We start from the raw sequence: 25,540 nt of genomic DNA on the forward strand, positions 1-25,540 counted from the left end.
ACAGCATCTAGTACAACTTATTACAATTGCTACATCAAGTATAGAAAGCATTGTAGTCTGTCAAGGCCAACAGCAGTTTTCAAGTAGTTCTTGGGGAAGTTTGGGAATCAGTGCAGTGATTCCCCCCTTTGGGGGGGGAATATTTCTGATCAAATTAAAAACAGGATTTATTCTGTATCTATTCAATAAATCCACTCCTTTCTGCTTGGAAAATAGGAAAGTTTTCCTGTTTATTTCAGGACTGTCTACAACACTAGTATTACTGTACAGTTGTACCTTGGAAGTCGAACTGAATCCGTTCGGAAAGTCCATTCAACTTCCAAAACGTTCGGAAACCAAAGCGCAGCTTCTGATTGGCTGCAGCAAGAATATTTGGGTTCCAAAGAACGTTCGTAAACTGGAAACTCGCTTCCGGGTTTGTGATGTTCAGGAGCCAAAATGACCGTGTACCAAGGCACAACTGTACTTGGTTTCACTTTAGTATCAGGGCAGGACAATGAAAGACAATAGTAATGGAACTGCAGACTTGTGAGGCCTTGTTTCCTTAAAAAGTGAATTTACACAACTGCACCTGTTTATTCACATCCTGATGCTTGACTTTTAAAGGGGGGGGGTGTCCTTATTTCAAGCCAGTGAAGTACTTAAGTTTAGCTTCTCATGAGCTATCAAGTACAGTGGGTGTATTAAGGTGCAAACTTGCTATTGGCTAAGTAATTAAAAATATTAAAGAGTTGGGTGGCAAAGCCTAGAGAAAAGGAAAGGTAAGGTAAGGTTTGTTGTGCAAAAAATTGCCATGTACACGACCACCCCACCAAGCCACAGGACATGAAATAAAAACCATACCAGATGAGTTCTGCTTTTTGTGGGGAAGAGAACAATTAATAAATAAATAGCATAATCATACCCCCCCTTGCTTGCCATTTTTCTAAATTAAAAAGCCTGAAATGCTATAACATTTCCTTGCAGGGGGTTATTCCAGTCTCCTTGGTAATTTTGGTTGCCCTTTCCTGCTTCTATAAAATCGTTTCATGAGGCATGGTGTCCAGAGCTTCATCTTTTATTTTCGATCGTCTTCCCAACGATCCCCACCATGGAATTTGCCTTTCTTTTCCACGACAGCCGCACACCGGAAAAAGTACTTTTGAGATTTCACATCAAAAGGGTTGTGGGGTAGCGCGGGAGCAAAAGCGCCGCCCGCCGCGGGACCACCCAAAGCCTTGGCTTTGGTTAAGGCAGCGTCCTCACAGCGATTGGCTCTTGTTTCTCCCTCCCACCCCTCTCATTGGGCAACCAGTCCCCACCCGCTAGCGCTGGTTGGTAGAGAAGGCCTCTGGGGCGGAGCCAGGATCCACGGGCCTGGCGAGTCGCACAAGGAACCGAGATGGCGGCGGCGACGCTGAGGCGAGGGGTGGCCGGCTGGGCCCGGCGCCGCTTCTTGGGAGGACTGTGGCAGGGGCGGCGAGGCTGCGCCGGAGCCCCGCTGGATGATACTGTTAATGGGCTGAGCGAGGAGCAGCAGCAGGTACAGCGGCGGAGCCCTGGCTGGGCTGAAGGTCGCTCGCCCGGAGCTTTTCTCTGCGCCTGCTCCGTCCAGACGCCGCGCAGGAGTCGCGCTTCAGAGCCGCGCTCCTCTTTGGACTCGAAGGGTCCCGCCCCGTCAGGTGCTGGCGCAGGGCCTTCTCCTGCGAAAGGCCAGTTCTCAATAACAGGGCTTTGCTCTGGACCATATGGAGCAGTGGTCGGAAAGACGCGAGCGCCTCTGAGCGCCTGCAGAGTGCCCGCTCCACCCCTCTCCTCGCCATTGGGTTATCGTGTCCCCAAATATCTAATACGGGGGAGGACGATTTTCGAGTTTGAAAGTGCAACTTGTAGGCAGCCCTGATCCCATCTTCTTCCCAGCGCAGCAACTTTCTATTATTTTACAGGGCTGCCCTTTATAAGTTCCACAGCTGCAAGTCGGCCTGGACGTCTTTTATTCTGGAGCGAATGAAAGGGTCCCTGTGTGAGGTCTCATGTTGATGTGGACACAGATTTGCACCCTTAGCACAGCAGTTAATTCGGAGTAGCTGCCCTTTCTCATTTACAGTCACCGTTGCAGATTAATGTTCCGCTCCTAAGTGATTTACAAAAATGCAGCTGTGGAGGCTGTTATCAAGCTTTTCTCATCTTCTGGGTTTCCTATTAAAACAATTAATAGCAGAGGCTTGACAACCATATGTCAGGAGTGCTCTGATTGTGTTTCCTGCTTGGCAGGGGGTTGGACTCTATGGCCCTTGTAGTCTCTTCCAACTCTATGATTCTATTCTATGATTCAATTGCTTCCCACACACCCTTTCTCTCCTGCCCCCCCAAACTTTGGTTAAGGGGGTGACAGCTAACAACCAACAGCAATAACAAAGCCACCAGATAGGAAGGAGTCAACAACCCCCCCGACACACATACCTTGTGACAGTCCTCTGCTTTAGATTGCAGGTTCATTTGTACATGAAATACCTTTGGGTGGCAGTCACATGTAGTTTAGTTCAAAAGTTAGGGGGTATATGTTTGTTCAGCTCTATCTGGAGAAACCTGTTAAAGCAACTAGATTCCAAAATGGCTCAGGTAACTAGATTTTCTTCTAGGATGGTGTAAGCCAGATAGCTCTCCTAAGTTTTTTCAGTCAGGGAATAAGATAACAGAGCTTACCAGCATATAATTTTCCATATAAAGGAGGATATTTCCACTATCCCTATCCTTTCAAAAGCACCAAAGAATAAATAAAAGTGCCTTTAAGGGTGTGTGTCAGTTTCCACCAGTTCATTTTCTTCCTTTGTGTCTCCTTGAAAGAGTGTGCTGCTAGCCTTGGAAAAGGTGTTTTCTAAATCTTAGTCAGCGACTAGTAGCTGCTTACGGTCTTCGTGACACAATGGCACAAAGTCAAGGGAGGGCGTGTCTAAATTTCAGTTAGGCTCTTGCAGCACTGCTCTCTTCAGATGCAATTCTAAGTATGATTTCTTGGCAACTTAAATTGTACTGGAACCAGTAGGGTTTCCAAGTAAATACGTTGTCTGAGTTATTTCTATCCTGCCTTTCATGGCAAGCTCCCACAAGGCAGTTTGCAATGACTTTTAAAACCAATACAATAAACAATATAGATCAAAACAGCATCTGATACAGATACATAAGGACTCGGCAATGAAATCAATAAAAAGTTTGTGGGGGGGAACATTTAGGGTCTGTTTTGAAGGCCTGCAGAACTGAGACTTGAGTTCATGGGGGAGGGAATTCCACAGATGTGTTTTAAGATCATGTGGGTTGTCTCTTTATGTTCTGGGATTACTGCTCAGTTGTAGAACGTACGTTTTGTGTGGGTGCAGAGTGCCACCTGTGATTTGGGTTGCCTGTGCTGGAATTATCTCTGATGGAAACCCTGGTGGGTCACTACCAGTTCAGAGAGGCAGGTTTGGACAAGATACATAGCTGATGTGATTTAGTATATACTAGCTCCACTGTAATCTTTATAGTATACGGTGTGTGTAGCAGTGATGTAGCGAAACCTTTTATAGCTTATCAAGCAGTGATTTCGCTGTAAACCTCTCATGCTGTGTCCATCCATTTTAATGCAGTTTGTTTCTCCTGTAAAAAGTGAGGCTAATTATACTTGATTATACAGGTTTTTAAGTGAGTTTTAAAAAATGATAGATTCTTGTTATGTACATACTAAAGCATCTCATCCAATAGTAGCATTACAGAGCAAGTCCTAACTCCCACATCAGTTAAGAAGAGGCTGAAATGTTTCTCTATTAGCGGGCACTATTATATTTGCTGAAGGCTCTATGAATGTAAATTTCTCCTCAGTGGAAGACCTCAAAACAGAGTGTTTCAGGGCCAGTGACAGCCAAGGCCTTCTGCTTCTGAAGCCTCTCCATATTCCTGAGAGACCCCAGGATCCCATCCATCAGTTTGGCTCAGTCAGCAGTCTTGGGCCATGTATTGCATGCAGCATTCTTTAGAATGGCTCTGTGGGGTTTGATTTGGTTTTGCTGGCTTTGGGACTTTGAAATGTCACATTGCTTACTTAGTTGAACCATCACTTTTTCGGTGTTGGCATGCTGCATAGATAGGCCCAAGGGTAGTTAGGAATTAGTGTGAACTTTCTTCTACCCATCCACACACCCAAGTTCTTTTGGTATATTTTACCATAATATATTTTAACCAGAGCCAACAAACGTCTTCATGTTACTAGGTAGGGGATAACTGTTTAAAAACCAGATTAAACCTATTTTAAAATATCAAGAGATACACATTGTAGACTAGACAGAAAGTGCTTTGTCAGTAACTTCACAGGTTTCAGCTGCCACCATAGTCAGCGCTAAATAGTTTTATTGACAGTAAGTGGGAACTTAATAGAATATTCTATTCCGGGCTTGAGATCTCAAAGAAAAACAGCTAGGGAACCTTTTTGATAGCATTCAAAGGAAGGAACTTAGCAATTGTGATTTATAATGTGCACTTTTACATTTTCATTTCTAACAGCTTCGGCAAACTATGTACAAATTCTGTCAGGAGCACTTGGCTCCAAAGGCCCAAGAAATTGATCAGCAGAATGAATTTGAAGGCATGAGGGTAAGTACTTCAGTACTGTGAATCTACTTATTATATAACATGACTTCGGGAGATGCATGAATATAATTTAAAGGATGCAAATATGAAGGGTTCGAGAAAGTTACAAAATGCCTACCCATTAGAAAGAATAAACAACTAAATCTATGAGGGAAAAGGACATGTATGCCATTCAGCAAGAATGAATAAAATATACATGTTTGGTATTGTTTCTGTCTTATTTTTCAAAGTTTTCCATCTCCGTTACCTGAAAGATTGTGTAGCCTCTCCTGAACATATAAATCTTTTCATGGAACCTTCTTCAGGTTGTAAAGAGTTAACTGTTGCAGATGCTGGGTTTCTAGACTATGGGATTTAACAGATTCCCTCTTGCGTTAATTGTTAATGAGCTAGAGATATTTTTATGGGACTTCCTGCTTCTCACTGTTTTTATAAGCCCTGCAGTACTTGGAAACTTCATATGTACTAGAACTTTTATACCTGCTGTGTTTCACAGAGAATTGCTTTAAAATGCTTGCAATAGCCTTTTATGGAATCAATTTTTGAGTGCTGTGGGACCTTGCGATTGAATTATATGGTGTCCTTCACCAAGATAGTTTGGAAAGGTAACCAGTTCTCAGAAGTACAGAAAGTAATCAAAATGACTACTGTTATCGGCAATTGTACCATTTCCAGAAGGTCAATCATGCAAAATAACCATTACCAGTAAGTTACTTTGTAAATAAGCCCACAAAAGTTAGGACCCCCCCCCCGGGAGGGGAATTGTAATGGTCCGTTGGAGTCTGGAAAATGGCTCTGCCCATTTTCTGGCACTTGCCTTCTAGGCTGGGCACAGAGAAGGGGCAGGTCTCCTACCTGTCCTCTAACATAATTATGTAACTTCTCCTAGAGAAAGAAACTTGAAAAGCATAGATTAAAAGGTGACACCCCCACCCCACCTCCAGAAATCAGGGCCATCCGTCCTGACAATGTTCCAGGTCCAGAGAGCAGCTGTGCTGCAGTAAGGCATTTGTCTAGAAAACCACTTGAGGACTACTGGAGTGTCAACGTATATAAGGCAGGGGAAGTGAGTTCCCCTTCTCCATGTGCCTCCATCTTCCCAGGGCAGCTGGGACATTTATGAGACATAAATTCCTTCTTTGCCTTGTATATACAAGCAAAAGCCGTCCAATGAGTCCCTCCAAAGGGAAGGGCAGTAACTCAGTGGCAGAGCACATGTTTTCATGCAGGAGCTCTTGGTTTCAATCCCTGGTGCCTCCCGCTAAGCTTCAGCTGCTAAAACATCCAAGGTAGCAGGCTCAGGGCAAAGCTTTACCTGTGATCTTGTATAGCTGCTGCCAGTCAGAGTAGACATTATTTGGCTGGATGGACCAACAGCAGCTTTGTGAAATTCAGTTGGACATATCCCACACTACCAAAAGACCTGTCCTTCGCTGTTTCAGATTCTGGCTGGACAGGCAGAACTAGGGGGAAATCATTGTGAGATGTGTAGGAGGAAAAAACTCTTCCTGGATTCGTGCTGATGTGACAGAGGAGTGTCAAATACTGAGAGATCCCAGAAGCTGTTCTAAAAACAAAGTGTTTTGGTTTCTGAGCTGATCTCCTGATTATAAGTGGCTGGCTCCTAATTTGAAATGGTTTGGCTTAATGGTGCTATGGTTCCCTGTCACCCTGCCAGTGAGGAAAACCTGCTGATTGGCAACCTGTCACATTTTTCAGTGTGTCAGGAATGTCTTGGAAAGACGAAGCATCACTGCAGAAGAGATAGGGGCTCAGCGGACAGTATGTCAGTTCTGGGAGATGAGCACTGCTATTTAATTGGTTTTTCCCACGTCAGGATAGTGACTCATAAGCAAAGGTTGATCTAAATGGTGATGTGCATGTAGAGCTACACTAAGTTGGGGGGAACAGTGCTGGTTTTATTGGACTGTAGGGACATCTGCTTGGAGCGAGATGAACTAAAAACAATGTTTATCAGACTTTTTGAACTCTTGCTCCTATACAAAATTACTATGCTTCTCCAAACCTGAGCCACCTCTTCAGCCAACAATTGCACCAAATCCTTCGTTCTAGCAGCCACAGGTCTGCAGTTCAGTGCTACACAAGTAAGGATGTGTGGATTGATTCAACACTGACATTAAAAGAAGATTATAATAGGGCAACACAAGATTCCTTTCTAAAACCATTTAGCTAACCAGGGAAGGAAGCAGGAGGAGAAACCTGTTTTGGTCCAAAGTTCGCAGATGTTTTGGTTTCTACAGTTAGATCATCTCTGGCTATCTTTGTTGTACAGTAAGCCCACAACTTATATCCATTTAACTTGGTGCACATTCAGCTTTATGCACACGGGGGGAATTTAAAAGTGGGCAGGGTTCCTGGAAAAACGTTGTTGGCAATCCCACCTGCCCTGTTTAGGGAAGTTTATAGTGTTTGATTTTTTTATCATGTTTTTCATATTCTGTTGGGAGCCGCCCAGAGTGGCTGGGGAAAACTAGCCAGATGGGCAGAGAATAAATAATAAAATTATTATTATTATTATTATTATTATTATTATTATTATTATTATTATTGATCCCAATGGGTTTTGACTATATGAAATTTTGGCTTTAGGTGTAATCCACAGAAATAACTCCCACATAGGTTGTGAGCTTACTGTATAATCCAGTCCCTTCATTTCTCCTTCTGAGTCTTGTGTGCCCCATCCCCTGGAGACTTTTATAGCAGATATGTGACAAATGTTTTGACTACCTGGGATCACCATGTGGAAAATAATGTTGTATAGACTCCTTTGATCTTGGTGAGCTAATGATTGTCTGCAAAATGATGGCATTCTTGTTTTGAGCTTGCACCAGAAATGCTATCAGGTTGGATTACAGAAGAGCCACATGTCTAAAGCCATGTACATTGATGGTGCTATATAAATGCTTATAATGTTCCTCACATTCGTGTAATGCAAGTTCATGTGTTAACTTATTTAGGATTATAGAGTGCATCATTCTGATGGCTCTAGCTGGGCAGCAGCATGGAAGAAGTTGTTTAATTTTTTTACTATTTCTTAATTTTTATGGAACAAATCTTTAGTGGATGTGAAGTATTCAAGGTGGCTGTGACCTTCTGTTTCACAGCAGGTTCCATGACAACCATTATTTTGCCCAGCTTTTTGCTTCTGTGGAAAAATTAAAATGCTAAGTTCAGGGAGATGATAAAAAAAAACCTGGTTCCTGGTCTTGTGAAAAGTCAGGATCTCTCTAACAGCTTTGCTCTGCTCTTTATAGGCATTCTGGAAGAAGCTGGGTGATCTAGGTGTTCTAGGAATAACTGCTCCAGGTGAGTGTGTAACTAGCCCTGCCTTCCTCATTCTGACAAAATATGGTATATTTAAGTGGGAAATGCTGCAGTTAGTAATGTCTGTGAATGAATAATTGGAGAGCAAGGGCTTGAGGGGAAAACAGACCCGATTAGCTCACTGGCAGTTTGTCAAAGGCCAAGGCTGCTGAGGTCTAAAAGAACGCCTTATGAATGGCTTGTTTTCTATATGGATATTGCCTTTGTTCGGAAATAATGTGTACTTTTGTTACATATGACAAACATATACCTGCCTATGATGGAGCATGCACACACAGGGAGCCCCAGTTGGTGCATGTTGCGTGCGCCCCTAGGAGTTAGTCATATGAAATATCTCCCACCATTTCCTAAAGTTGTCACTGTGTAATTCATCCATCACTGCCTGGTCTCTTTGTTGTTTGCTTCCCTCCGACTTCACTTCTGCCCCACCTCCTGACGGTATGTGCATATATGCCTGCCAGTTTGGGATTACACTTCACGCATCTGATGAGTGGTGTGTAGTACAAGGAAGCCTATGGCGTTATAAATCTTAACTGTGTCACAAGGCTCTTCGACTGTGGTGTAGGTAAGTCTATAAATATTTTCTTCTCCTTACCAGCTGAATATGGTGGCTCTGCGATGGGATACCTGGACCACGTGTTGGTAATGGAAGAGATTTCTCGGGCTTCCGCAGCTGTTGGGCTGAGCTACGGTGCCCACTCTAACCTTTGCATCAATCAGATGGTGAGGAACGGCAACGAAGCACAGAAAGAGAAGTACTTGCCCAAGGTATGTGGAATCGTGGAGTCTGATGTATCCAGGGAACTAGAAGCATGCTGGGTAACAGCTTCAATTACAGAACATGTTTCTTAGAGCAAAGAAAAATAATGCTCCCAAACTGGACACTTTGCCCCCATTGTTTTATTTAAAATTTAATTTTATATTTCCAAGCATTTATTTATTATTAAATTTCTAGTTTGCCCTTCCTCCCAAAGGCTCCTGGGGTGGCAGATATAAAAAAAAGATTAAATAATATAGTTAAATTTAAGAAAACATATAAAAAAACTATCTAAAACATTATTAATGAAAAGTCATTTTTTTAAAAAAACCTGAACTCAATATCTTAAAAAATATATATCTTCTGTTTTGTTGCTACAAGTAAAAGCCACAGATCTTTGAGAGAAAAGACTATTGGTTTGAAATCCAAATGTGCAATGAAAGCTTAAGTACATTTACTCCAGAGCAAGTTCCACTGAGTTACATCGGACATATTTAGAATTGCATTTTGTTGAACCAGACTGGCATCCGCCTCGCACCTTCGGCTTGGAAGGTGCAAGCTGGAAAAGTCTGCATTCTTGGCTTTGGTATCCCTCTGCCTTTTTCAGAATTTAGTTTAGAATAGTTAACACACACGCTATTAAGTAGAGGCAGGAATGGCATCTGGATTTCCATAAGGTTGATTAACACATGCAAGTTGATCACTTGGTGGATGATCTGTCACAGAGCAAACGTGAATGTTTCATATTCATAAACTTGTCTGTCCTCCTGTCAAACATCATGCTTTTCATTGGAGTCGGTTCACATACCCAGCTCTGAGTCATCACTGTTTGAAACTGCCTTATGTGTTTCATCAGGAGCAGGGGAAGCTGTTGTTGTATCTGTCATATAGCACCAGACGCACTTTGGTCCCCTGTAGTGAGTACTAATTTGCTTTCTAAAAATTCAGAACTTCAGACTGTTCCGACATGCTCTGCACCCAAGGATATTTACCAGCTTGTCCTGCAGCTTGTCCTTTGCTGCCATGGATGGTCTGTGGCTAGTTTTGGGAAGAAGAGGAAGCACTCGAGAGTCATGGGATGCTTCTGTTCACAGAAAACAGGTTGAAAAGGGCCCTGACAGCAGCATCCTCTGTTGTGCCCTTAAGACAAACCAAAACTTCAAGGCTACCTCAATCTCTCCATGCTGTTTGGCACACAAGAACACTCCCTGCCCCCCATGATCAATTACCAGAGCGATAGTAAAAGCACTAAAAACAGCACAGCACTATTAAAAGCCCTTTCCTTAAGAGCAGTCAGTTCCCAAAGGCCTGCTGGAATAAACAGTCTTCACCTGCCAGAGGATGTGTATAAGAAGACTGTGATGACTAGGAAAGGTAGGGTTCTCCAACTGTTGTTCTTTTATAAAGAGTCTACAGGGGCCACATGAAACAGGGTTTTTATTTAGTTGGGGGTGAATTACGATGGAACCCGATTTTTGCCTTTTTTGATTTTATAATACATTCCTTTTTCTTAATCTACTACTGTCACCCAAATGAATGAACAGTTTCCACTTCTATATCTGATAAACAGCCTTTGCCCATCTGAGCGCAGGATGAAACTTGTGTGGTTTGAATCTCTGTAACCTGAGGCTCCTGTATTCAACATCCCATTACATATTTGAAATCATAAATCAATATTAGTAGAGGGGTGTTGCGGTTGGCCATTATCTCACAAGTGATTGGCTATGAAATCTATTTCACGTGTAAACCAAAGAAGTTTGAAAGGAAATAGACTGTGGGGGGGGAGAGGTGGACAGGAGGAAATTGATGGGGGGGGAGGCAGCAGCTGCTGTGCCAGAGGGTGGCATAAGGGAGCCCAAAAGGAGGGTCATAGAATCATAGAGTTGGAAGAGACCACAAGGGCCATCGAGTCCAACCCCCTGCCAAGCAGGAAACACCATCAGAGCACTCCTGACATATGGTTGTCAAGCCTCTGCTTAAAGACCTCCAAAGAAGGAGACTCCACCACACTCCTTGGCAGCAAATTCCACTGTCAAACAGCTCTTACTGTCAGGAAGTTCTTCCTAATGTTTAGGTGGAATCTTCTTTCTTGTAGTTTGGATCCATTGCTCCGTGTCCGCTTCTCTGGAGCAGCAGAAAACAACCTTTCTCCCTCCTCTATGTGACATCCTTTTATATATTTGAACATGGCTATCATATCACCCCTTAACCTCCTCTTCTCCAGGCTGAACATGCCCAGCTCCCTTAGCCGTTCCTCATAAGGCATCGTTTCCAGGCCTTTGACCATTTTGGTTGCCCTCCTCTGGACACGTTCCAGTTTGTCAGTGTCCTTCTTGAACTGTGGTGCCCAGAACTGGACACAGTACTCCAGCTGAGGTCTGACCAGAGCAGAATACAGTGGCACTATTACTTCCCTTGATCTAGATGCTATACTCCTATTGATGCAGCCCAGAATTGCATTGGCTTTTTTAGCTGCCGCGTCACACTGTTGGCTCATGTCTAGTTTGTGGTCAACCAAGACTCCTAGATCCTTTTCACATGTAGTGCTCTCAAGCCAGGTGTCACCCATCTTGTATTTGTGCCTCTCATTTTTTTTTTGCCCAAGTGCAATACTTTACATTTCTCCCTGTTAAAATTCATCTTGTTTGTTTTGGCCCAGTTCTCTAATCTGTCAAGGTCGTTTTGAAGTGTGATCCTGTCCTCTGGGTTGTTAGCCACCCCTCCCAGTTTGGTGTCACCACCTGCTATTCCATTGCAAGTGTCAGAGACTTTAGTTTATTGCCCTCCATTCTGGAATCTTGTCCCATTCCCCTGATTTATTCCATATACTGGAGAGTCTTGTTCTTTGTGAATTGCCCTTTTTCCAAGTTTCTTCAAACCGTCTACCCCGTCCAATCATCCATTTTCAAAGGACAGCATGGGATAGGGAATTAAGAGGGACATCTATATCCCCTAGCACAGTTTGCTTGGCACTCTCTCCTACCTAAGGAATCCAACTAAAACTGTAGGTTTTCGTTTGCCACGTCCTTGTGAAACTGCAGTTTTTGTGCCATTTCTTAAATAGTAGTCCTCAATGGAGAATTCTGCCAAAGGTAGTGTCCCCACCATAGCATGAAAAAACTTTCAGGTTTATTGTGATCTGTTTTTTTTAAGGCAAGAGTGGGAACGACTGCAGGAAAACAATTCATTTTGTATCTTTCTTGTCCCCTCTCGTCCCTTCAGCTGATCAGCGGGGAGCATGTTGGAGCACTAGCAATGAGTGAATCCAATGCTGGTTCTGATGTTGTCTCTATGAAGCTGAGGGCAGACAGAAAAGGTAAATGCAACCGATTGGGAATTTGCCACCTACAGTGGCCTTTGGACATTGCTGTTTAATGATTTCTGATCCTCTATGCATTTTGTTTTGTCCATTCGCTGCCAACACAAGGCTGTGTGTGTCTTTGCATCCTCCCAAACAGAATAGCCAGTGTGGTCTAATGGCTGGAGTGTCTGAAGATCTGGGAGACCAAGGTTCAAAACCCCACATGGCCATGAAGCTCACTGGGTGACCTTGGGCCAGTCGCTGTCTAACCTATGTCACAGGGTTGTGTGAGGATTAAGTGAGGAGAGGGAGAACCGTGTACACCACCTTATGCTCCCTGGAGAAAAAGATAGGATATAAAATGTGATAAATAAATAAATTAAATAGCAGGAAAGGGGTAATCCGGCTGCAAGATGGGCATGAGCAGGCCAGAGGTTCCACACCCCAATTTCAGCTTCATTGGGACTGCTGAAAGGCAGGAGTGGAGAAGACAAATTTCTGGTTTCCAGAGGTCCCATGGCCTTAAAATAGAGATTAAGTGGTATTAGGAACAAGAGCTGGGGAAGAAACTGTGTATGTAGAAGCCGGGTTGAGAGACAAAAACTCCAAAGTTAAGGGAGTGTGTGATGTAAATTACACTTTTCAAGATACACTGGCCTGTAGGCCAGGCATCCTGTTGTGAATATTTTGAAAATCAATATATATTTTAGCATGTATTTATGAAAATTTATTATATAGTGCCTGATAATAGTAAAACCTCTGTAATTTACAAGAAATATTTAAAATTATCAATAAAAAACCAGTTAAAAGCAATTTGAAACATTTAAAAATAATTAAAAATTAATATTCAAAAAGCATCAAATTGCATCAGCATCTGCAAGTCTGGACAGCCTTGCCTAAACAAAAATGTTTTAAGCATGGGGGCAATTCTAGCCCTACTTTTCAAGAGAGCTGGCTGGTTATAGAAGAAGCCAGCTATAAAATTGAGCTGTGTAGTGTCTGCATTATTTTTTTTGCAGTAGAAGATGCAGCTCTGCAAGTTTTTTTCTTTTTCTTGATATGCCAGACCTAGGAATGGAGGAAATCAGATTTCCAGAAATCGAGAAGAATTACTTGTGGAATGTCAAGCTGTCATGTGGGTCTTAACAGAATTTTCTGCTTGTTTCATCCTTTCTAGGAGATTATTTTGTTTTGAACGGGAACAAATTTTGGATTACCAATGGTCCAGATGCTGACGTCCTAATTGTTTATGCTAAAACAGATCCAAGTGCTGTTCCAGCTTCTCAAGGGATAACAGCATTCATTGTGGAGAAGGTAGGTTTATGGGACAGTGATGCTCCCTCTTTTTATCCCCAAGGAAGATACTTTCCAGGTGGTGTCTGGTCACTCAGGTGTGAGATTTCTTGATGGGGGGGGTCACGCTTTCGTTCCTACCCCTTGACTTGCACATCAGAATGAATTCAAAATTCTTCCCTGCTGAATGAATCTACAATGGTTGCTGAAGTAAGCTGTAGGCAGGTGATAGCACTTGTCGTTCAGACGTTTGCCGTGCTGCTCTGTGGCACATGGAACAGAGCCAGGGAATCTGTGCTGATGTTCCCTGAAAGTTCTGGGCAAATGCCACATTTGGGTCCCTGTGAGGAGAGGATTCTCCTGGGCCAGCTCTACAGATGGTAAAGTTGGATCTTTGGCCAGACACCAGAGCCAGCAAAGGACCTGCCATCCAGTGTTCCACTTTGAGAAGAAGACACGGGGGCTCAGGTCTGCCTGGAAACAACAGAGTTCACTCTGATTGGGGTGTTCATTCCCTAATATCTGAAGTTCTTGACTTGATGATGAAGGAAATAAACTTGGGATTATCTGTAGGCACTTTCATGTTTCAAATATTTTAATCCTCTCCCTGCTTATCCTCTGAATTGTCATGCAGTGTGCCATCATTCGATCGGCCTCTTTATAAAAATGGATTTTTCCAGTAGTTCTTCCTCCCCTTTTCTTCAGGGTACACCTGGTTTCAGCACTGCACAAAAGCTTGATAAACTGGGAATGAGAGGGTCAAATACCTGTGAATTGGTCTTTGAGGACTGCAAGATTCCTGGTGAGTGATACTGAAGTGGCACTGCCTCCCTCAACCCATGGCAACTCTTTCCTTACTTATATTTTCTAGTCACTGCAATGTTCAAATATGTGTACAATGAAAAGTTAGAAAAAATAAAACCCAAAATGAAAAGCATATGCTATTAAATAGTTCAAGCAAGTGATATATAAAAGCATCATCAAATCTACTTGGCTCAACATTAGTTTTGTTTTGCAATATTAATCTTATCAAGCTTGTCTAGAAAGGAAGGTCTTAATTGTCCCTTGAAGGGGGCAGGCTTGTGGACCTGCTCCACACTTCTGGAAAGTGGACCAAGACTGAGCTGGTAACCAAGCTGAAGGTGATATTACTGCGAGGCCATCAGTTGAAAGACTAGCCATGATAGGCTACCAGATTTACACTCCCTGTGGCTGATTTCTGTCCCATGGGAAAAACCAATATCTCTTCCTTGGTTCCCTTTGTGTGGTGGCAAGTTCTTCCCCAACCACCCCCAATTTGCAGGTATTACTGAGAAGCTCCAGGACTGATCGCTTTCACCCTCTTTCCCAAGGACAACTTGGCAGATTTACAAACTTTTCAGAAACACCAATTAAATGGCTGCCGGGCTGCCATTTTTCCTTACAGTCTGCTTCCGATCCTTCCAGTGTGCTCTCGTGGCCACAGGCTCCCTCTCCTCAACGGAAGAGATTAGTAGCAGTACCAAAGAACGCATGTTCTTTTTGAGACTCCCTCTGATCTCCCAGGACCACTTCAATCGTTGTTCAGTGTCGAGCTGCTTGAGTAGATTCCTGCATCTCCAACGCAACATTTCCCTTAGATCAGAGTGTGCTTTTGAGTGTTTGCCACCCCCTCTGCTGTATTAGCGTGCGGGTTTGTCATTGGCACTCCACCAAGTGTTGCGCAGGTTCCTTTGATCGTGAGTGCTGCCCCACGGAGTCCCACTCTTAGGTCACACAGCAATGGCCAGGAGCGGATTTGGAAAGCTCATCTTGTATTTTGCCCGAGGCGTAATTGTTGAAGGTGCATTCAGGGAATTCAGATGCAGCTCTTTCCTTTTTTGTTTTTTTGTATTTCACAAGGAGTTACTTCTTGCAGTTTCTCCGTTCAGCAGCATTACCCATGCTATTTGCCAACTGTTTTGTTTTTTAAAAAAATTTATTCTGTGCTCCCACCCATGAGCCCCATGCTTCCTTCCTCGGTCCCTGCAGGTTGGGAGGGAAAATCCAAATTCATCAATTAAGATCGGTATGTGGTATGGAGTAACACCACTGATTCAGGCACCATTTGCAGTGCAGAAATTGATACAGTACTGGCCTCATGTTCATGGGATGCCAGCACATGCAGGAAACAACACTGGGTTAGTGTTATGTCTGAACCAGCGATCCTGTTTTGCTCCCTACAAACCATGATCTCAAGCTAAGGTTTGTGCTTGGCTCACTGATCATGAGTTGTTGGAGCGAATCGCAGTTTGGATATAATGCCAAGTCTGGAATCATGATTTCCTTCTTGTGAAGGAGGAGCCAACTGATGAAGAGCAGCGCTTTTATGGTAAACCATTAACTATGGCTTCCCATAATGTGTGAACAGGGTGAAAAAGTTGGCTTAAGTCAACTGAATGCATATGTATGCCAAATTTTGTAATACATATATATTTTAGTCTAGAACTCATGAGTCTCCTGTCTGTAGCAGGCACTTGGAATCATGCTGCGTTCAGCATTCTGATCACCAACAGATTAAAACAAGTTCCCATTGAAGCTAATTCATGCATAATTTGATCTGTCCCTTAGTAACGATGCCAAGACGTAGGCCATAAACACACTTAGCTGTTTTGTGCAAGGTACATGAGCAACTGAGATCGTGTTGCTGCTTTTTATTTGTTTATGTTGCTTGAAAATAAAAAGTGATGTTTGAGTGTAAGGTGTAACTGTTTGTGCTTATATACCTGGACATACTCCCATGTGAGCACACATACAAGGAACACACTATCTAGGATTGTGTAAGTTTGCCAGGAATCAACTTTCCCTTTCTCCTCACAGCTGCGAATGTCTTGGGGCAACTGAGTAAAGGAGTCTATGTGTTGATGAGTGGCTTGGATCTGGAGAGACTTGTGTTGTCTGGCGGACCCCTGGGGTAAATATGTATTTATTTATTACTCTAGTGACATAGCTTGTTGTGCTTCATTGGTTCTATTAATACATGGAATCGCCACCACTTTGATGGCTGGAGGGGGGTGCTCATCTTTTTATGTACTAGTGACCTCACACAAATGCTGTGCCACAGGACAGCTTGAAAACGGCTGTGGTAATTGTGCAAATCCCATCAGCTATGTGGATAGTCTGTTTAGACACGACAGATATTTTGCCCTCTTAATGAGAGGACCTACCCTTCTCCCTGAATGTAGAGATGCCATGGGATTCTCCCTGACATGAAACTCTTGCTTTTGGGAATCCTTGAAAAGCAGTGAGGCTTTGGCTAGGTCTTAAGGCCAGACAGAGTTTGTGGACCCCAGGTTAATACTATTGCCACCTACAGAGTAGAATGCCCTGTGGCATATTTTTGCCCCTTTTATTTTCAATATCCAACCTGATGGAGACTTTTGATTAAAATTGAAAGCTTCCCCCCTTCTATGTAGCTTCTTAGTGTGTTCTAATAACAGTAGGATTACAGGCCTTGGATCACAGAGGATCTGTCCTTTTGGCCATTACTACCTACTACATGGACCAGCAGCAGCTTTTGAGGATCTCAAGCAGAGAGGCCTTTCCCATCACCTGCTACCTGGTCTCCCTGGTGACCCTATTAAATGGGGTTGCCGGTGATCTAATATAGGATTTTCTGAATAGATTAGTGCCACCACTAAACTGGTCCCTAACCTACTGTGACTTCTGGATTTATTTAATTATTTTTAGTGGACAAACAGAGCTACACGCATTTGTTAAAATTTACAGGTTTCTCTATGGCAGGAGTTGTTATCCTGTCCTATCCAACCATCCATCTATCCATCTAAACATACCCATGTGGGTATTGCAACATCTCATTTGTGACTTTTTCAGTTTATCTGTAGGCTACTTTTTATTGTTATTCCTGCTTTTGCAGCTCCTTTAGTTTTTTGGTTTTATGGATTGTATTTTGATGATGATGATTTGATGTTTTTATTGACTCTCTATAAGCCAACTTTTCAAAGGCAGGATGGAAATCTTTAAAATCTGCATGCCTCTTTCCCTTGCAGGATCATGCAGGCTGTCCTGGACCATGCACTCCCATATTTACACGTGAGGGAAGCTTTTGGACAGAAAATTGGCCATTTTCAGGTGAGAGCCATAAGAGGGTTGCCAGTGAACTTTTAGAGCCTGCTTTTAGAGCCTGCTTCCTTTTACAGTTGGATAAAGCTGGTTCTGGATCAATCTGTCTTCCTCAGATAAATATTTCCACCTAAAGCTGTGATGCTGCTTGTTTCCTAACAAGCAGTTCTGAAGCTAACCATTTCCCCCAAGTTCCTTTTTAGTTGCTGGCTGATTTTAAAGTAACACTGAAATGTCTCCTATTGCTAGAACTTCATGATAGTGTGCATTCAGAAATTTAGGGCTTAGGAGAAATCCTGGGTTTGGTTTCAATTTGCTGATTATGGCAGCTGATGTTAGCTTTGAATAATCATGTAACTATTTCAACTTTAGTTGGATTTGGAATTGCAGTGTGCACTACTGGATGCTTGTCTTTTTAGTGGTCAACCAAACTCTCTTTTTTAAATATGTAGGCAGGTATGTTTAAGTCTGGGTTTTTAAAAATAGGATCCATGTTGCTGCTGTCCGAACACTAAATGTATGCAGCAAGCCCACAATTTATGTACATTTAACTTGTGCACATTCGGCTTTATGCACGTGGCAAAATAAATAAATAGATAAATAAGGGGGCGGAGGAAATGACTTTGGCAATCCCACATGCCACTGAACTTAATGTGTTTTGACTACAGTGGTACCTCTGGTTATGAACTTAATTCGTTCCGACGGTCCGTTCTTAACCTGAGATACCACTTAACTAATGGGGCCCACTGTGTGATTTCTGTTCTCATCCTGAGGTAAAGTTCTTAACCCAAGGTACTAGTTCCAGGTTAGCGGAGTCTGTAACCCGAAGTGTTTGTAACCCGAGATGTTTGTAACCTGAGGTACCACTGTATACACAATTTTGACTTTAGGCACTATTCCCGGAACGTAACCCCTATGTAAATTGCGGGCTTCCTGTAACTTTTAACTTAATAATTTTTATTAATTTACTTTATGTGTGTATACTTGTTGCCATCTTAATTGTTTTTGTACTAAGGATAGCAGCAAGGGGTGATAAAAATTGTGAAAATAAATCCAAATCTCTCTCTCTCCTTATGCTCTGATTAGCTCATGCAGGGTAAAATGGCTGATATGTACACACGGCTGATGGCTTGTCGACAGTATGTGTACAATGTCGCAAAGGCCTGTGATCGAGGACACTGCAATGCAAAGGTGAGATCATGGGTGCTTGCAACATTTCTTTTTGACCCTTCTGTATTTTGTGTAAGCAGGAGGGGTGAAGAATCAGTAGTGTAAGAGACTTAAGTCCACAGTAGAAAATATATGATGTTTTGAATACTCTCTTAAAGGAGAAGAATACTTACTTGCCCACCTGGCAATGGCTTTCCTTTTGCGTATACATGAAGCATATGAAATTGATGTGGTACTAGAATATTTGTGCCACTTGCTTTTGCCGCTAATATAGATTTCATGTGCTCTAATTATGACAATCTAATAGGATGGACAACGGAAGTGCTGTCTCTTATCTTAAATTCCATGTGTACCTAAACTCAATGTGGCATGAAGCCATGAATGCTGTGGTTTCTGTTGCAATTTGCAGGTGGGTGGGGGTATTCAGAGCTTAAGGGACGCATAACAGTGCCCTCATCTCGGAAGAAAAGGTGGGTGCTTCCTTGTTGGTAACCATGGTGCGAATTCGAAATCTGGTTTGGCTAGAAAGACGGCTGGCTTGGACAATTCTGCCAGTCGCTTGTGGGGGGTTGGGGCCAGAAGAGCTGAACGTCTATCTTGGAAGTTCTTCATTGAAAATCATCTTATCTGCTCCACCAGGACTGTGCAGGAGTGATTCTCTATTCTGCGGAATGTGCTACTCAGGTCGCTTTGGATGGAATCCAGTGTCTGGGTAAGATCACAGATGTGCATATGGTTGTCCCACCAAAAGGCAGGCTGACCTAGCAGGCAGTTGTGCAATTTCATGCCATCTTCTTGTTACCCTGCTTTAATCATGGGACTGGGAGCAATTATTACTAATTTTAATAACTTTATTATTTGTACCCCACCTGACTGGGTTGCCCAGCCGCTCTGGGCTAACAAATGATTTCCATTTCAGTGATTTCCATTTTGGCCAAATTCATCATTCATCATCCCACAAGCTGCTGCCCCCAGGACCCAGTCTGCATCCAAGAGCTCTGTCTCTTGTTAGACTTTAAGGCTGCCTTCTTGTGTTGCAGGTGGAAACGGCTACATCAATGACTACCCTATGGGTCGCTTTCTGCGCGATGCCAAACTGTATGAAATAGGTGCAGGAACCAGCGAGGTGCGGAGAATCATCATAGGCCGGTCGTTTAACGCTGCCTTTAAATAGCACTGTCGTTCGAGGAGAATCACTCTTCAAACCGAGAGGCCTTTTATTTCTAAGACTGTAAAAGCGCACAAGCATTTTTCCGCTCCCGCTACCAGAATGACCACCTCCACTTATCTCTCGACCTTCTGTTCTCAATGCAAACCCAACTAGATTCCCTAAGAACATGCGATTGCATTACAGTTACAGTGGAATACAGTAGAAAGCTCAAGTGGAATATGTGGATATCTGCCAACATGGCTTGCTTAGAAAGGGAGAAATTTTGTACACTTTAAAAAAGATTATCAGTTTTGTGAACTATTGAAGTAGATTTTTTCTCTCTCCCGAATGTAGTGTTTTTAGTGAATGGGATTAGCAACATGGTGTTCTTTTGCATCACACCTCCAGAGTGCTAGCTGACTTTATGGGGTTCTTTTGCATTTCATGGGATCAGCCACCCAAGCAGCATTAAGGCTGCTGCTGAAACATTGGTAACATGGGAGGCATGCATTTTTGTTTGTTCCTATCCTCTCTTGCTGCTTACTGAGGTATATTAATACCCTGTGAAGCCTTCATTCATTTGATGGACTGCCACCTCATGCTTGATTCATGCAGTGATGTCACCATCTATCATTCTGGAAGCAGTTAAAATGTCAAAACACTACAATGTGCCGGCTGAGAGTGAATTGGGGAGGAGGCGGAGGAGGCAACTTGACTGGGGAATGTTAGGTGGTTTTGCAAAGCTTCCCCTCGGTGAACATGGCTGCATATACACTTTTCTCTGCCTACTAGAAGAAACAAAAGCTCAGCTGATGGAGAAGAAAGGGTGGGATCTAGCGGTGCTTTACACACCATCATATGAGGACTGAAGGGTTTTTGGTTTTTACTGGGTGGTAAACAGCGTGACACAATTTCCAAAGATGTTAAAGTCCAGGCAAAAACAGAAGTTGACTAAGATTTAAAATGGTTGTCGGTGGCTGGATTATTGTCTTCCATTGATTTCTCTCTCTGGGCAGTAACTTACCATGAACTTTTAGGCTGATCCTGTACTGTCCACATAAACGATGGAAAGGGAGACAGTATAATGAAAACCAGCAGCTTCCAGCACTTGAGCTCTGTTAATCTTAGACCAATTCATGAAGGGATTGGTGTGGCTTGAATGTAATGGAGAACCAGTATGCTAGAACACACAAGGTTTATGTTGGTAAGCTGGTCTTAATAATTCAGTCTTTCTCATATAACGCATTAAATTTTCTAACGAGAGGGGATCCTTTCACTGCAATCAGACATGCTTGCATAAGTCAGACTTCCTTTTATTTTCCAGTTTTATATACCACTTTTCACCCAAGTGATTTTGAAGTGGGTCAAATAGGTTCTTATGTGCCAAAAGCAGCGAACAGAACCAGGCACTGTGGGCCATGCCTGTGGGACAGAAAACATCAACCCCACAAACATCTAAAGCTCAAATAAATTTTGGAAACCCTTCAGATCTGATGGGGTCATGGGGAATCTTGATTAGTAATTGGTAACCCGGTCAACCTTTTCAGACCCAAGACATCTTTAAATCCCATATGCACAACATGATTGACTTAAAAGCTTTTACTATTTATGTACAACTTTCCCCTTTCTTCTTAATAAACTTTTTTTTAAAAGGAGGTGGTGACAGCACTTGATGGTTTGAACTGGACCTTGAAGGTGGAAATCATGACAATATCCTTGACCGTTCAGAATGAGATGTTCTTTTGGGAATAGCCCTGGAGCATAGCATATTTGGTCTTCAGTGTTATTTAAGTCTCACAGAGTCTCTGAAGACACCAGCTTTCATTTCAAAAGATAAGTAGTGGATGGGCAAAAGTTGGCAGTATTGCACACTGTCAAACAAATTGCCCATCTCTCAGCATACATGTCCCATAAAAATTCATGGAATCTTTGCATCTCTCAATCACATTAGATTCTGCAGCCTTCTGCCTCATTTTCAGAAAGTATCTGTTAAAGGGCAGTTATTGGAAGAGATACTCAGAAACAGGAAGTGTTTCTAAAGCGCAGTGAAATGTTGCTTTTTATCCATTTTGAAATCTGAATTGCAGCAGGATTGTTTATACATCATCAAACGTGGTAGCAGGTTACAGCTTTATCACCCAACTTTGTCCAAAGCTCCATTGAAGTGAGTGTAAGAGTTGAATAATACAAAGGAACTGACTCCCTCGGGAGGTTGTGGTGTCTCCTTCACTGGAGGTTTTTAAGCAGAGGTTGGATGGCCACCTGTCATGGATGCTTTAGTTGAGATTCCTATATTGCAAGGAGTTGGACTAGATGATCCTTGGGGTCCTTTCCAAGTCTACAGTTCTATGATCCTTAACACTCTGACTTCTAAATTTGCTGCCTGGCGCTTGGGCGAGCTTCTTCACAGAAGTGTTAAGATGGAATCCGTAATTCTTCTGGGAGATTGCTAATAAAACTCTGGATGTATCCATAAGTCAATGTGATTGAATGTATTGAGTGGTTTATTCAAAGGGTTCTTTCCAATGTAATGTGAAACATGGAGAAATTGCTGACTAACGGATGGCTTTGTTGAATGCATTAATGTTGATTAAACTATTGCAGTACAAACAAATATATGCCCCCTATTCATGTATCAGCTATTAGTATGCTCTAGTATGCCCAGCAGGAGGCAGGTAGAAACTTCATGTGCTTCTTAGCATTAAATCACCACAACTGTGAAGCAAACCTGTCCCAACCAGTACATCCTGTATGGGTGAAACTGGTGTGTATGTTGGGGAGGGGTTCACTTTTTTAGCTGCAATACTCCTTCCTTCACAACACATTGGGCAGATACAGGGACCTTTGATCACTGGGGAGTCATAACCAGCAGCAGGCATTATATGAGGCCAAACTACCCAAACATGTCTTTCTACTGTTGCATTATGTAGTTGAATGGCCATTTTGCTAATCCTATTGTTGCCAGATGCACTGCTTTTCACAAGATGCACCTTCATAATTACTGTGTTGGGAGGATGGGGCCACAGGGAGTTGACAAGAGAATGCCAACCTTATTTAATGTTTTTAGATTTATGGCTGGACTGGTGCAAGAACCTGTCGTTAGGCCTTGGGCCTGGATTCGAACGCTTGCTGCAGCAGGGAGGGGTAATTTGCAAAATTCTCTCTCTGTAAAAAGGGATTACCTTTCTCATAACTGGGGGCCTAGTTTGTAATCTAAATTACCAGGATCTTTAACTTAATTGTGTAGGAGCCAGATATACCACCAGCTTTAATTGTGATTTTTTTGCCCTGTTACACTTTGCAGGCAGCACTTAGGCCCTATAGGCTGGCAGCACTTCCAAGCAGTTTCTGATGATTCTCATTATTGCAAGTACAGTGGTACCTCGGGTTACAGACGCTTCAGGTTACGCGATTTCAGGTTGCACACTGCTCCAAACCTGGAAGTACCAGAACGGGTTACTTCCAGGTTTCGGCGCATGCGCAGAAGCACTAAATCGCGCTTTGCACATGCGCAGATGCGGCACTGCGGGTTGCGAATGTGCCTCCTGCACGGATCACGTTCGCAACACGAGGTTCCATTGTACAGCATGAGACTCTTAATGTCAGGGTCTTGGGTTCGAGTCCTAAGGGGGTTGGACTAGAAGACCCTTCCAACACTACAATTCTATATGATGAAGAATTTTTCACCAGCTTACCAGCAGATTGGTGGTCATTGTTACCTCCCGAGGCTTGCTCCACGGAACAGAGCAACTTGCATTAAACCGAATGTGTGTGTACTTTGCCGGTAGTGGCAGCTCAAACCCATTGAGACAGGACAGAAGGTAAAGAGGACAACATTAGATGGAGCCAGATGCAGTGGCTGGCAGAGCCAACTAATTCAGCTGGACAGCTGAGGGACAGGTAGTAGCTCTCCTTTCCCTACTCCCTGCCCTTGTTGCAGGATCACGCTTGCTCTCAGGGGCATCAGTGTGCCTCCTGCACCCTGCGGCTCACTGACAATGGCCGGCGCTACCCCTTTCTGAGGAATTGCTGTGCTGAAAGATTAGGAAGAGGGCTTCACTTCAGCATAAAGGAGCTAACAGCTGTGAAGAGAAGACAAAAACATCCTTGAGCGAAGCAGACAATATTGTGTGGGGTGCAAAGAGGAGTGGGGATTACCGTTAGCAGAGCTGCGATCCCTCTTTCTTGCACCTGCTGCTTGCTGAAAGGCTAATGCTGGGGCCCAGTTGTCAGCTGCAATGAAAAAGCCTCTAGTCCAAGAAAAAGGCAGGCAGGCCATCCACGCAGGCAGGGCCAAGAGCAGAGGGGAGGGAGAGGAAATGCAACATGTGGAGGCAAGAGGCTGGCGGGCGAGGTGCCCGATTGCCTCAAATCTCCATCCGCACTTAAGCACCAGGTAGGTGGAACATTGCTGCAATAGGATAGGTGTAGCAAGAGGCGGGCGGTGAAGATTGGCAGATTGCACTCAGATTTGCAGGCGAGGTGCTTTGCAAGCTAGCTGCTTAACCTAAACTTAATGGTAGAAAAATAAAGCTTAAGTGGCTATGGGACTCTGGGTGCTTACAAATGGGTTTATATTGTGGGATCGGCGCTTCACCTCTAGGCATGGGTTTTTCTATATTTGCACAACTTTGCCGTGGCATCAAGATGACAGCCTGCATTTTCCCCATTTAATCCCTTTCCAGGTAAAATCCCATAAATTAAACTCCATTTGCGTTCTCTCGACAGGTCGCTTTCAATATTAAGCCCCCAACTGGAAGCATTCTCTGCCCATGAATCAGGATGTTTCTAGTTCAGATCCTTCCTCAGCCATAAACTTGCTAGCAAAAGTACAGGTAATCATGTGGGTCCATTGACAGGCAGGAATTAAAATGCCACACCTTCAATGGGGCCGGCTGAAATGTCACAGAGTAGTGAGTCTGTCTCTCTCTGCCTCACCTTGTCTGCCAAAGGAGTAATACAGAACTACTGCATCATTCCATGTTGCCTTATGGCTAGGATGATTTAAGGATTACAAGATAATGCAAGGGAAGGTGTTTGAACAGAAGTGCTATACAAATGCGAATATGACAATTTAGTAATTCCATTTCATCGTTCAGGTGTGATGCTAAAGTTGTTGACTGCAAGATGAATGAGGTTATTTCTGTTAGTCCCATGGCTGCGTATCAGTGCAAAGAAGCAAGTTGATTTGTTGTACATGCAACTGGCTTCTTGCCAAAACTAGGTTCTGAAAGTCAGGCCTCAAAAGTATTGCTCCTTTTATTATGAGTTGTATTGAAATGATTGTTATGAAGTCCTTGTTCATTATGTTGTAAGGTTCCCCGTGGTCATTTTTGTGAATGGCGGTATATAAATGGCGGTAAATAAATTTTTTTTAAATGACATTTTCAGAAATGCACATTGTACTCCTAGAATCAATTAATGCAGCAGCCACAATCGGAGTGGACAACTTTATGTAAAAAATGAAGGATCTTTCTGATGCAATCCAGTTGCTGAGAATGTTCATTGTTATGTACATCTCATCTACATATTTATATTCTCTGCTTGAGGTGGCTTATAGAACACCTGAAAGGAAGCTCATTTTGATGTATTTCATAATAGTTTATACACTAAAGCTATCCATGAAAATCCCAATTTCAAGGTTCACTGCTAATAAAACTACATTTCCTTTCACTGTTAATAAATTTAGGACAAGCAGATTGTCTGTTTCTGCAAATTCCCACTTGGTTTCCATTAATCCTCTTTAGGGGGGGGATTATTAATATCTACAATAGGACAATGCATTTTCTGCAGCAGCATGAAAAACACGAACAAGGAACCA

At 43.0% G+C, this 25,540-nt stretch overlaps 1 protein-coding gene and 1 long non-coding RNA gene across 2 annotated transcripts; both read left to right on the forward strand.

Moving 5' to 3' along the window:
* The first annotated feature begins 1,339 nt into the window (after positions 1 to 1,339).
* On the forward strand, positions 1,340 to 22,333 carry IVD (isovaleryl-CoA dehydrogenase). Its single transcript, XM_053382551.1, has 12 exons — positions 1,340 to 1,522; positions 4,516 to 4,605; positions 7,878 to 7,929; positions 8,546 to 8,715; positions 11,927 to 12,020; positions 13,183 to 13,319; positions 14,004 to 14,100; positions 16,137 to 16,230; positions 17,327 to 17,408; positions 18,486 to 18,590; positions 19,209 to 19,281; positions 19,610 to 22,333. The coding sequence occupies exons 1-12, from the start codon at positions 1,382 to 1,384 to the stop codon at positions 19,741 to 19,743; spliced, it is 1,269 nt and encodes a 422-aa protein (XP_053238526.1). The 5' UTR covers positions 1,340 to 1,381; the 3' UTR covers positions 19,744 to 22,333.
* A 2,268-nt stretch (positions 22,334 to 24,601) lies between these two features.
* On the forward strand, positions 24,602 to 25,438 carry LOC128410928 (uncharacterized). Its single transcript, XR_008329636.1, has 2 exons — positions 24,602 to 24,901; positions 24,944 to 25,438. It is a non-coding gene; the product is annotated as an uncharacterized LOC128410928 (long non-coding RNA).
* The last annotated feature ends 102 nt before the right edge of the window (positions 25,439 to 25,540 follow it).

The sequence above is a fragment of the Podarcis raffonei genome, chromosome 1 (assembly GCF_027172205.1).
Source record: "Podarcis raffonei isolate rPodRaf1 chromosome 1, rPodRaf1.pri, whole genome shotgun sequence".
NCBI classification, from domain to species: Eukaryota; Metazoa; Chordata; class Lepidosauria; order Squamata; family Lacertidae; genus Podarcis; species Podarcis raffonei.

Coding starts and splice junctions, on each gene's coding strand:
- IVD (XM_053382551.1), top strand. CDS start 1,382: ATGGCGGCGGCGACGCTGAGGCGAGGGGTGGCCGGCTGGGCCCGGCGC. Junction 8,716..11,926: donor AAGAGAAGTACTTGCCCAAG/GTATGTGGAATC, acceptor TCGTCCCTTCAG/CTGATCAGCGGGGAGCATGT. Junction 13,320..14,003: donor CAGCATTCATTGTGGAGAAG/GTAGGTTTATGG, acceptor CCTTTTCTTCAG/GGTACACCTGGTTTCAGCAC.